This window comes from Mobula hypostoma, chromosome 6 (assembly GCF_963921235.1).
Source record: "Mobula hypostoma chromosome 6, sMobHyp1.1, whole genome shotgun sequence".
Taxonomy (NCBI): domain Eukaryota; kingdom Metazoa; phylum Chordata; class Chondrichthyes; order Myliobatiformes; family Myliobatidae; genus Mobula; species Mobula hypostoma.
The window spans coordinates 65,467,918-65,480,287 of record NC_086102.1 but is presented as its reverse complement, the minus strand read 5'-3'; the positions used below and the strand labels follow the sequence as shown (position 1 = coordinate 65,480,287).

The 12,370-nt window shown below is 41.1% G+C and overlaps 1 protein-coding gene across 9 annotated transcripts in view; it reads left to right on the top strand.

Moving 5' to 3' along the window:
• Nucleotides 1-12,370, top strand: part of dmd (dystrophin) — a 1,998,855-nt gene that overhangs the window by 1,772,219 nt on the left and 214,266 nt on the right. For all 9 annotated transcript variants that reach the window (XM_063050913.1, XM_063050911.1, XM_063050907.1 and 6 more), the window contains one exon: nucleotides 2,371-2,639. In XM_063050913.1, coding sequence (XP_062906983.1) covers nucleotides 2,371-2,639 — 269 coding nt within the window. The remainder of the gene's footprint in view (nucleotides 1-2,370; nucleotides 2,640-12,370) is intronic.

Below are 12,370 nucleotides of genomic sequence, written 5' to 3'. Positions count from 1 at the left end.
GGCAGCATCTATGGGTCCTGATGAAGAATCCTTGCCTGAAATGTCGACTGTTTACTCTTTTCCATAGATGATTTTCTCCAGCATTTTGTGTGTGTTGTATGTGCTTATTTTATTTTGCTCACCATAAATTCACAGTCACGTGCCTCTACCTCTCTGTTGTGCTTTAAGTGTGGTCTGTCCTGAGCATATAGAAAACCAATGTGATCTTCCAATTCTGCAATCTGGCTAGTGCAACCCCTGGTTGATGCATTTCTTAAACTCCGTCACAATGTCAGGCTCAGTAATTTATTTGCAATAGTTTCTCTGATAATATCGTCACTGTTAAGGATTTCATTATATTTCCACATTAAGGAAAGCTTTGGCTGGGTTAGTTCCCAGAACAGCAAACAAAGGAGCTGCTCCAGAGTTGTGCTGCTTGACCGTATTGGATAAACTGGGCTTCAGCAGTTGCTCTGAAGATATACTGAGATTTGTATTTTGTGAGCATAAGCAAAAAAATGTGCTGGTTTCTGTTTTTCTATCTGTTTTGTTCGACGGTGTAGTCTCATGTCACCTGCCTGTCCACAGACACACAACACCGCCCGGTACCTTACCCAAGAGTTCTTTTTCACAGCTACAAATGTAGACAATGACAGTTAATTGTTTTCACCCATACTTGACATCACAGTTAATTCTGCTTCCCTCATCCAAATCTCTGCTGGGATCATTCCAGTTACTGGGACAGTGTTCAAGGGTGAGGGTCGTGATTCATATTTCCACTTTCCTTCCCAGGCCAATGATGTACAAACATCGACAACTCTAACCCAGCCAGTAATCTTTTGAATTCAGGATTTTGCTCTTCAAAAAATAAAACTAAAGGGAAATATCCTATGGCATTGTATTATTTTTAATACAATCACATGTAGCTTACTCATTATTAAGTACAAGCTTATACCCCTTTGCCTTTTTTTGTCAAAATCCAATTGGACTGGCAAGCACTCAGTGAAACAATTTAGCAACAAAGTCAAGTGCTGTTCTTAGAAGGGCCTCCGTCGGTCAAGAGTTGACTGTGCATATTGCATCCTGGCTGTCTAGGTACACAAGCCTAGGCAGTACGATATGGAGAGCAAGCTGTTGCCCACGTAGCAAGCTCCTCCTCTCCACGCATCTAATGAACACAAAGGAATGTAGAGACCGATACAGTTTGGTACCAGCAGCGTCACAGGAGTTGCCAGTCAACATTGAACTCAATGTAGGACTGCTTTAGGGACTCCAGCTCTGGATTTTTCCTTTGGGGTTTTCTCCCAAAGCCTTTTGCATGAGTGGGTATAGTCACAAGGCAGTGGAGATTTGAGATCAGAGTTTTCCTTCTCCCAGATGAGCTGCCAACCACGGCTAAAGAGCCTCATCTCCCTTAAGCGACTGGTTTCAAGGTGCCAATAACCCACCTTTGTCCCTTCTGTCAGTGGAAACGGTTCCACTGGGCTTAGTAGCTGAGCTACATATGAAGGCCAGGGGCTGGATTTGGTTGTCAGGGGCTATTTGAGGGGTACAGCATTGGGAGTATTTAATAGGTAGTGGGGGCTTGTCCCCATTACCAGCCCCCGGCTATAACAACCTTAAGGAACCGCTGTTCTTACACATAATGACCAAAACTTGTGCTACATCGTATGGTCCGAGTGAAAACATAACAGCAATTTCATGCTCACCTGCTAGGATAGATTTCACAAGTTAGTCTCTCCTCACGGGGTTCTCTTGGACAGAAAGATGCATAGAAAGTTCTGATTGATGTTCTGTTCACTGTAATGGAAAGGCATTCGTGCTTGTATCCTGAGTGCTAAACTAAATATGTCATGAGATGTGAACTCTAAAACATTACATGCTATGAAGTATCACATAATATCCCAATTTAACAGAAAAAAGATTACTTTGCACGTTGTATACTCTAATAATGCCATGATCTTTCTTGAATGCATAGTGAAGCCAGACCGAAATAGGTTCTTTTCAGATGAATTGTTTCCAAAAGAAATATTTTCATAAATGCAATCTAAGCATTAACATCAAACCAAAGAGGGGGGGAACGTCGACTCAGACCATGAGAGGCCTGCGTTGGGCATTTTCATGCCTTACAAGGCACAGACTGGAAGTCTGTGTGGGGCGCCACTCTTCACACAGACACTAGAGCAATGTGTGATTTAAGTGCCCACCTGTGGTCATGTGGCCAAACCAAAGAAGTGTACCACAAAATGAATAACCAAAACCTGGACAGACAGGTAAGTGTTAAAGAGTGGAGAGAAGTGGAGACTGGATGGTATTCCATTCAAAGGTGTTAAATCTTATTCCTTTCAGGAACTAAGTTTCCTAACATAGCTCTCCTGTTTCTTAATGCAGAAAAAACACCCGAAGAGAATGTCCAAAATGTTGCTAGAGTCATTCGGAAGTATGCCGAAGATGTGAAAGTGGAATGGGACAAGCTGAGCACTCACTCTGTTGACTGGCAGAAGCGTATAGATGACGCCTTGAAGAGACTACTGGAATTGCAAAATTCAATGGATGAATTGAACCTCAAATTGAGACAGGCTGAAGCTATCAAAGATACTTGGCAACCTGTAGGGGATCTGCTAATTGACTCATTGCAGGATCATATTGAAAAAATCAAGGTAAACTGCAATATAACAACATACTATGTAAATGATGGTTGAAAAGAAAATTCTGAATTTATTACTCCTTTGTCTTTGAATCTCATACAGCTCTCATAACCAATTTGACTGGATCCATTTTAAACCAATCATGGGCCATGCAATGGTCAGATGAAAGAGCTGTCCCAGTTAATTTTACCATTTCTCAGATGCCGTCCAAGTTTAGTTTCCAAAACAATCATTTTCATTCTTGTTATTGAACATTTGTTATATAGCAACTGGAGAGAAATGTGTTTGTTATGAGGAATAGTGAGAAAGGAGCAATTATTTTGCCCTCTTCATAGCACAATTAAATATTCTTGGTTAATGCAAGAGCAGGTTATCCTGAGATGACTGGAAGTGAGGGATTAGCTATCATGGTACAAATTCTTTCATCTCAGAGATCTGACATCAAAGGCAGTGATCCTTGCCCACTGAGATACTAAACAGGAAATTGTGGGCTCACAGTTGTGAAAATAACTGTCAAACTTTGCAAAATTGTCCTTCAAAACTGATACAGGTATATGAGGACGGAGTGCAATTTAACTTGTGCATGAGGAACAGTAGATAAACAGCACAAGGTTAAAAAAATTCATGATTCAACGTAACAGGTATCTGCTTTGTAATGGCCCTGCTGCCTATTTTTCCAACAGTGGGTTGCGCACAATATTTATTTGTATCTGTATTCCACTCTTGCACCGTGGGGACACTTGACTTAAGACTTGCACCATACACCTGGGAGTCTTATTTAAATTTGACACTGGAAGTCAGGTTTCCCAGGACTCCAGAATTCCAGCAACTAAATGCAGAAGAAAAGAGCCAGATCAGGCAGATTTGTTGCTTTTTATAGTCCTGGCATTCACCTGGCATATCCCTTAAACAAGCCTGCCATAATCAGTAGGTCCCCCACTGTCCCCACTCCACAAAACTATGCTTCAAGCTGTCTAATGAGTGATTTCTCTCTTCTATCTGCATGCTGGTCCATTGTCCTGCTGTTTCCACACCAACTCACAGCCCTCTGAGTCCCAGGTTTCTCTGAGTTCTTTACAAATTACTCATGACCATCATCATTCATGGCTGGCTGGAATACATTCCATAAAGCTGACAGACTTAACATGAAATGAAAGCATGGCTGAAATCCTGTTGTTAAATTTGATGGATTTTATATAGGTTTCCTTCTTCTCCCCAGTCCTCACATACTGCCTCCCCAAAAAACCAGTCTAGAACCAAATTGTGAGGACCCTACCAGCAGAAGAAAATTACCAAACATTGGACAAAAATCAGTTGTGGCCATTTAAAATTATGCGTGGATGTGGTAGAACTGTTCTCTTCTAAGCTTTTTTTCTGGATGCGGAAGGAGATGTTGTTATCAAAGAAAGGGATTATTTCTTTGTCTTTCCTGTATTCTCCTCTTTTTTTTTCTACTGGAGATATCACTAATGTACATTATACATTATGCCAGTATTTTATATGTTATTCTAAAACATGAAACATCACAAAGCAAAGATACAAAATTTTCAGCATAGAAGCAAAATTAGTAGCTTTAGACAAAATCTGACATTACAGACTGTTTTGTTAGTCCTGCATGTAACTTTTATCAAATTCCTTCCATTGTTCCCTTTCCTTCAGCTGAAGCTATTGTCTGTTGCTGCACTACACTGCTACTATTTAATACCTCATCCTGTGAGGACTGATCCTGTTGAAAATAGTGTAGTACTTGTCCTTCAACTGTGCAGGGGAAGGGAGTTGTCAAACTATGCATTTCCGGTCATGCTTTGAACTGAGACATTGGTCGGCAATTAAGCAAGAAAAAATCTTGGATTTTTTTTCTCTTGGGATTCTGAAGTCATATTGTAGTCCCAAAACCACTATCAAGCTTTGCATCAGTTAATGTAGCGAAGGTGATGGGTCAGACCCAGGTCCAACTCAGTTTTTAATGCCAGATGTTATAATTTGGAATTAGTAGATTCATTGGGAAGTGTGGAAGCTCAAGTTTAATTGTCATTCAACCATACAATACCCATGAATACAGCCAAACTAAGCAGCATTAATCCGGGGCCAAGGTGCAAATCACAGTACCAACAGTCATATGCAGCACAAGGAAAGGGAATTGGATTAATGCACTTGAAAAGAGGAAATCTGAAGAGCATAGGGAGAGAGCAGGGCATATGGCAGGGGTCTTTCCAAGTTGTAGCAGAAGTGCAAAGTGTTGAATTGCCTTCCTTCAATGTTGTGCAATATCTTTGATCCGTGTGAGTGATGAATTAATTATTTGAAGTGTCAGCATACACTTTGAATGATAGCCCTTCTCTCAGAAGATGCTTCCTTCCCAACAGCTAATTATCCAGATCCTGGGACCTCCATTTGTATAGTGTTTTTTCTGAGGTAACCTATAAATCCATAAATAGCTGGGTCTGGGTGGTTATGGCAAGGAAGAGGAAAGGGGTTACACTAATCACTGCTGTCCAATTACAAGAGTGACCACTGAAAAATAGCCACTGCTTCTTCCTCTATAATCTATTATTAATAGTCCACTAGAAAGTATCATTATTCAAGCATAAAATGAACCATTACCCAAGATTTCTTTTTTGGGCTCATTACCTTCCAAAATATTATTTCATTTAATGTATCTTGTGACAGTAACTTGAAAGATTTTTTCAAGATTTTTAGGTTGTTTGATGTAAACATATTACATTTAGTGAGTAGATGATAGTCTGTGAGACAAATGACATTAGCAGCAGGACCATTATCATCAGCGACTAGATTGAACTTCTTTAAGAACAATGTAAAACTGGCACTTGTAATGCTGCTTGCACTGTTTTACTAAATCAAGCCATTGAGGTGTTTGTCGTTAATAAGATTTCAGAAGACTCATTTAGGCAATGTTGCCATCCGATATTCAGGTACCATAATAGTAATTTTAATGGAGTATAAGTGAGTCAATGAATGAAATAGAATCAATTTATCAAGTTCGTGAGAAGGCACGTTGTAATTAGTCAGGGATGTAGAGAGAGTCTCACAGAATGGAAATGAGATTGTCTCGTTAGATAGATTGTTATTTGACTTTGAACACAACCTCAAATGATAAAATGAGTAATTTGACTCAATATTTTGAAAACTGATTTAACAATGACTGATGGTAAGTAGGTATGTAAGCAAATAGATTTTGTTTCCAAAATCATGCGCAATTCATTTAAAACTAAGATTGAAAAACTCTTTCTTGTGAGGCATGGTGTTTTCTTAATTAGCCATCATAATGGTCTTCCGTTTACCTTAAGTCAAAATCTTTGCAGTAAAGTGAAGTTTGTAAAATTGCTATATTACAATGTGACTTTTCCTGATTTAAAGCAAGAGACAAGGGCACCCTTGCTTAGGGTCATAGTTCAAGCACCCATTGAAGGTACCATTGCAGAAATCTCATCAAACAACTTAATTTCAGGTGGTCTCTGATTTTGTAATCAGTACCAATGTCTTAAAATGCAGAAAATTTCTGTTAAGGAACCTAAAAAAAAATTGCCAGTATTTTTTCTTTGGAATTTTCCAATTTGGAGTTACTTAAAGGACCAAAAATTAGCTGAGTATTTCTGAGTGTATTCAAGAAATGATGGTGTCAAGCCCAAAGCTTGCACTTAAATGTCATCTACACTGGTGCTTGACTGGAGTATTGACCAAACAATAGATTATTTGAACCTCACATTTTCCAGTCAGGTATCAAATCGAAGCTTAGTCTGTCTACTTCTTGAGCTGAAGGTAAATTCAGTATTTCACTACAAAGAACATAGAATTTGCCTGATATCCTGCCAAAAATTAATTTCACATTCAAATTTTCTCTTTGTTTCTTTTGAACTACCCTGCACTGAGGTGTTCAGGTTTGAATGGAAGCAGGTTCAAGAAGCAGATGTCCACAGGAAGCTGATTCTGCTCGTGCTCTTGTTCCTGAGAAAACATTCAGAGCGCAAAATGAAGTATAGGTCCTCCCCAGTTCACAGAAGTCCAACTTATCAATATCCCGTAAACAAGGGCCAACATTTACTAGACTAGTGGGAATGGATGGGGCTGTACTTACCAGCTGTTTTGGGCGTGCACATACGGATGGGAACATAGCATTTCTGTGTGCCTTCTCTGTCAGTCACAATTAGGAGTTCAATCAAGCCAAGCAGAGCTCAGAGTGCCGAGTAGACCCAGTCACTCAGAGGGTCAGTAAGGCCATCTAGAAGTTATTCTTCCTGTGCCTCCTCACTTTCCTATCGCGATCGTTTCTGTGATCCTCTTCCCCACACTGTTTCAAAGTAGGAACAGATCAGATTGTGAATAGCTCTCAGGAACAGAATCCTATGGTAACCTGCTGACTGTCTGTGATGGTGTGTTGTTGTCCTTTGTTCTGTGTACCAACTCACCAAAATCTTTCTGTTTATCAATATTTACTTTTTGCACAAACACAACTTGTTTGCTCTGGATTACCAAGTAAATAGCCAAATTTATTGGAAATATAGAAACATAGAAAGCCTACAGCACAATACAGGCCCTTCGGCCCCTTGTGCCGAACATGTCCTTACCTTAGAACTACCTAGGCTTACCTATAGCCCTCCATTTTTCTAAGCTCCATATACCTATCTAGGAGTCTCTTAAAAGACCCTATCATCTCCTCCTCCACCACCACCGCCAGCAGCCCATTCCACGCACTCACCATTCTCTGTGTAAAAGAAACTTACCCCTGACATCTTCTCTGTACCTACTTGCAAACACCTTAAAATTGTGCTCTCTTGTGTTAGCTATTTCAGCCCTGGGAAACAGCCTCTGCCTATCCACACAATCAATGCTTCTCATCATCTTTTTGCCCTAAATTATAGTCCATTTTCACCTTATTGTCTGTTTGTCAAATCTCTTCAAGTCAGTTTTGTATCAACCTCCTTGGTGAATTATATTGATATATGCAACATCTGAACAACATAGTTGTGATGTGTTCTGTGAGGCCCAAGCATTGCAACCTAGCAGCGCCGATATTCCTTGGGAACATGGTAGCAGTGTACATTCCACCTCAGGCCAATGTCAGGCAGGCACTGGAGGTAATAAGCTCTTTTATCAGCAGGCACAGAACAGTGCACACTGATACATTCCCTTATCACTTTGGGAGATTTCAACCAGGCCAGCTTGAAGATGCCTCTGAACAACTACCACCAATATTTCACTTGTGGAACCAGAGGAGCCAACACACTCAACCACTGTTATACCGTTATCAAGAATGTATACCGTGCCATCCTGCTCCCACACTTCGGAAAGTCTGATCACCTGGCTGTACTTCTATTCCCGGTGTATAGGTAGAGACTAAAGACTGCAGCACCAGTGGGGAGGATTAAGAAGGTATGGTCATAGGAGGTGGAGGAGCACCTACAAGACTGCTTTGAGTCAATGAACGGCACAATATTCAGGGATTCATCTTTGAATCCGAACAACTGCACCACAGTTGTCACCAACTTCTTCAAGACCTGTGTGGATTAGTGTGAGCCCTTGAGAACATACTGGACATACCCAAACCAAAAGCCATTGATGATCCATAAGATTCGTAGTCTACTGAGGGCTAAATCTGTGGCTTTAAAACCGATGATACAGAAATATACCGGAAGTACAAGTATGACCTACGGAAGGCTATTTCAAGGACAAAAAAAAACAATTCCAATTGAGGTGAGAGACAGAATTGGATGCACATCAGTTCTGGCAGGGTTTGCAGGCCATTACTTCCTACAAAATGAAACCCAACATCATTAATGCTTTACTCCCAGATGAGCTCAATGCCTTTAATGCATGCTTTGAAAACTACACCTGTGCATATCCTTGCAGCATCTGGTGCCTCTGTGATCTCTGTCTTGGAAGCTGATGTCAGAACATTTTCCAAGAGAGTGAACCCTTGCAAGGTATCAGGGCCTGATAGTGTACCGAGCAGGACTCTGACCTCCTGTGCCAACCAACTGTTGGGAGTGTTCAAGGACAGCTTCGATCTCTCACTGCTGTAGCCAGAGGTTCCCACCTGCTCCAAAAGGGCAACCATGATATCAGTGCCCAAAAAGTGCAGGGTGAGTTGTCTCAAGGACCATTCCCCAGTGGCACTCACATCTGCTGTGATGAAGTGTTTTGAAAGGTTGGTCATGGCTAGAATCAACTCCTGCCTAAGCAAGGACCTGGACCCATGGCAATTTGCCTATCGCCACAATAAGTCTACAGTGGATGTAGTCTCACTGGCTCTCCACTCAGCATTGGATCACCCAGACAACAGTAACACCTACGTAAGGCTGCTGTTTATTGATTACAACTCAGTGTTCAACACAATCATACCCTCAGTTCTAATCAACAAGTTCCAAAACCTTGGTCTTTGCACCTCCCTCTGCAAGTGGATCCTTGACATCCACATTGGAAGAGCACAGCTTGTAAGAATCGGAAATAATTTCTCCTTCTCACTGGCACACCTCAAGGATGTGTGCTTAGCTCACTGCTCTATTCTCTCTACACCCATGACTTTGTGGCCAGGCACAACTCAAACACCATCTATAAATTTGCCGATGACACAACTATTGTCAGAATTTCAGATAGTGATGAGGAGGCATACACAAGCGAGATAAATCAGATGCAACAACCTTGCACACAACATCGATAAGACCAAGGAATTGATTGTGGACTTCAGGAAGGGGACGTCGAGGGAACACACTCCAGTCCTCATTGAGGGATCAGAAGTGGAAAGGGTGAGCAGTTTCAAGTTCCTGGGTGTCAACATCTCTGAAGATCTGTCCCGAGTCCAACATATTGATGCAATTACAAAGAAGGCACAACAGTGGCGATATTTCATGAGGAATTTGAGGAGAATTGGCATGTCATGAAAGACACTCTCAAATTTCTACAGATATACTGTGTAGAGCATTCTAACTGGTTGCATCATGGTCTGGTATGAAGAGGCTACTGCACAGAATAGGAAAATGCTGCAGAAAGTTGTAAAATCAGCCAGCTCCATCATAGGCATTGGCCTTTCCAGCATTCAGGACACCTTCAAAAAGCAGTACACCTCCATCCATCATTAAGGATGGCTGTAACCCAGGACATGCCCTCTTCTCATTGCTTACATCAAGGAGGAGGAACAGGAGCATGAAGACGCACACTCAATGTTTCAGGAACAGCTTCTTCCCCTCCATCATCAGATTTTTTTGAATGGACAGTAAACCCATGAACACTTCCTCAGTATTTTTCCTCTCTCTTCTTGCACCACTTATTTAAATTATTTTTTTAATACAGGTCAATTACCGCTTATCTGAAATTCCAAAATCCGAAAACCTCCGAAATCCATTTTTTTTGAGTGCTGACATGACGTCTCAAATGGAGAATTCCACAGGAGGCTGGAAAGGTTCTCAGTCATTGTGCTTCACAGACAGTGGTGAGAGTGACCTTATATATGTAATGGAGAGAAGTTAATGAAAAATAGAAAAACACTGCATAAAGCAAAAACTGATCGTGTATTGAAAGAATGTAGTTGTCAGCATTGGAGTGAACATTTGCCGCTTAATGGTATGCCAGTCATGAAACAAGCAAAGATCTATCATGATAAACTGAAAATTGAGGGTATTTGTGAATATTCAGCAGGCTGGTTGCAGAAATTTATGCAAAGGCATGGCATTAACTCTTTAAAGATTTTTAAAATTTTGAAGATAAAGCACCTGCTGGTCATTGATGAGTTTGCCGAGATTGTCGCTGATGAAAATCTAACACCAGAGCAAGTCTACAATGCTGATGGTTTTTATGCCTTGCATAAAGCCTAAAAAAGGTAAAATGCCAAAACAGTGTATTGTAACCTTGTAATCAAAACAGAACATTGTAGGTGGAGACTGAAATCCTGCCATTGTTTGTTGTTGTTCAAGAGCTGATTCAGATATTCTCCCGATGCTACTGTGCTGCTTTTGTTACCCTGCACACATTATATTTTCATTATATTAATGGTACGTAATAATTTTTACTGCTAAGTACATGCGTGTGATGAACAAGTGTGAGACAAAGGCAGCTTACTGGTAGCACGCAAATTCAAAGACGGAAATGATGGTGATCCCAAGCTATCTCATTATATATTCCAAAATCTGAAATCTGAAACACTTCTGGTCCCAAAAGTTTTGGATAAGGGGTCCTCAACCTGTATGTATACTTGCTGATTTTATAGTTTTAAAATTATTATATATTACAATATACTGCTGCTGCAAAGCAACAAATTTTTCAACTTATGCCAGTGGTATTAAACCTGATTCTGATTCTGAACCTAAATAAAATATTTGCGTCATAAGAACATAGGACAGGAGCAGGTCCCTTGGAATGTCAAGCACGCCAACCTTTCAACAGGACCGCAGGTACGCCGTTCTTTTCTGTGCCTGTTCCCCATGATCCTCAATTCCTTGATCTTTCAAAACTGTATCTTTGTTTTTCCTAAGTACAGCAATGATTTAGGCTCCACAACACTCTGGGGTAGAAAATTCCAGAAGTTCACGACTTTATACAAGAAGACATTCCCCTGCATCTCAATTTTAAATGGCCCTCATCACCTAATCTTGTAATGATGACCCCTTGTTTGAGACAAGGGGAAATACCTCAACATCTGTCCTGTCAAGCCTCCTCAGAAAGTTGAAATAAGATCACTCCTCATTATTCTAAACAATACAGATCTAATTTCATACGTTGTTCATGACAGACTATTCCTCTCATTCCACAGATTTGCCTCATGAAACTCTTTAGGACTTACTCGAATGGACGTTATTTTTTACATCCTTCGCATACAGGAGGATTAAAAATGTTTACATTGCGTCTCCATCTAAATGTGCAGTCATAGTAATTTATAATTATAATAAATAGAACAGTCAATGTAAATATAGAGTACACTCAAATCAGTGTGAGTTCATCAGTCTGATGGCCTGGTGGAAGAAGCTGTCCTGGAGCCTGTTGGTCCTGACTTTTATGCTGCAGTATCGCTTCTGGGATGGTAGCAGCTGGAATAGATCGTGGTTGGGATGACTTGGGTCCCTGGTGATCCTACGGGCCCTTTTTACACACCTGTCCTTGTAAATGTCCTGAATCATGGGAAGTTCACATCTACAGATGCGTTTGGTAGTCTGCACCACTCTCTGCAGAGTCCTGTGATTAAGGGAGGTACAGTTCCCATACCAGGCAGTGATGCAGCCAGTCAGGATGCTCTCAATTGTGCCCCTGAAGAAAGTTTTTAGGATCTGGGGGCCAACATCAAACTTCCTCAACCGTCTGAGGTGAAAGAGGCGCTGTTGTGCCTTTTTCACCACACAGCTGGTGTGTACGGATCACGTGAGGTCCTCAGTGATGTGGATGCCGAGGAACTTAAAGCTTTTTACCCTCTCAACCCCAGATCCATTGATGTCAATAGGGGTTAGCCCGTCTCCATTTCTCTTGTAACCCACAACCAGCTCCTTTGTTTTTGTGACATTGAGGCAGAGGTTGTTTTCTTGACACCACTGTGTCAGAGAGATGACTTATTCCCTGTCGGCTACCTCGTTATTGTTTGAGATTAGGCCAATCAATGTAGTGTCATCAGCAAATGTAATTAGCAGATTGGAGCTGTGGGTGGTGATACAGTCATGGGTGTACAGGGAGTAAACGAGGGGACTCAGTATGCAGCCCTGAGGGGCTCCTGTATTGAGAGTCAGAGGGTTGGAGGTGAGGGA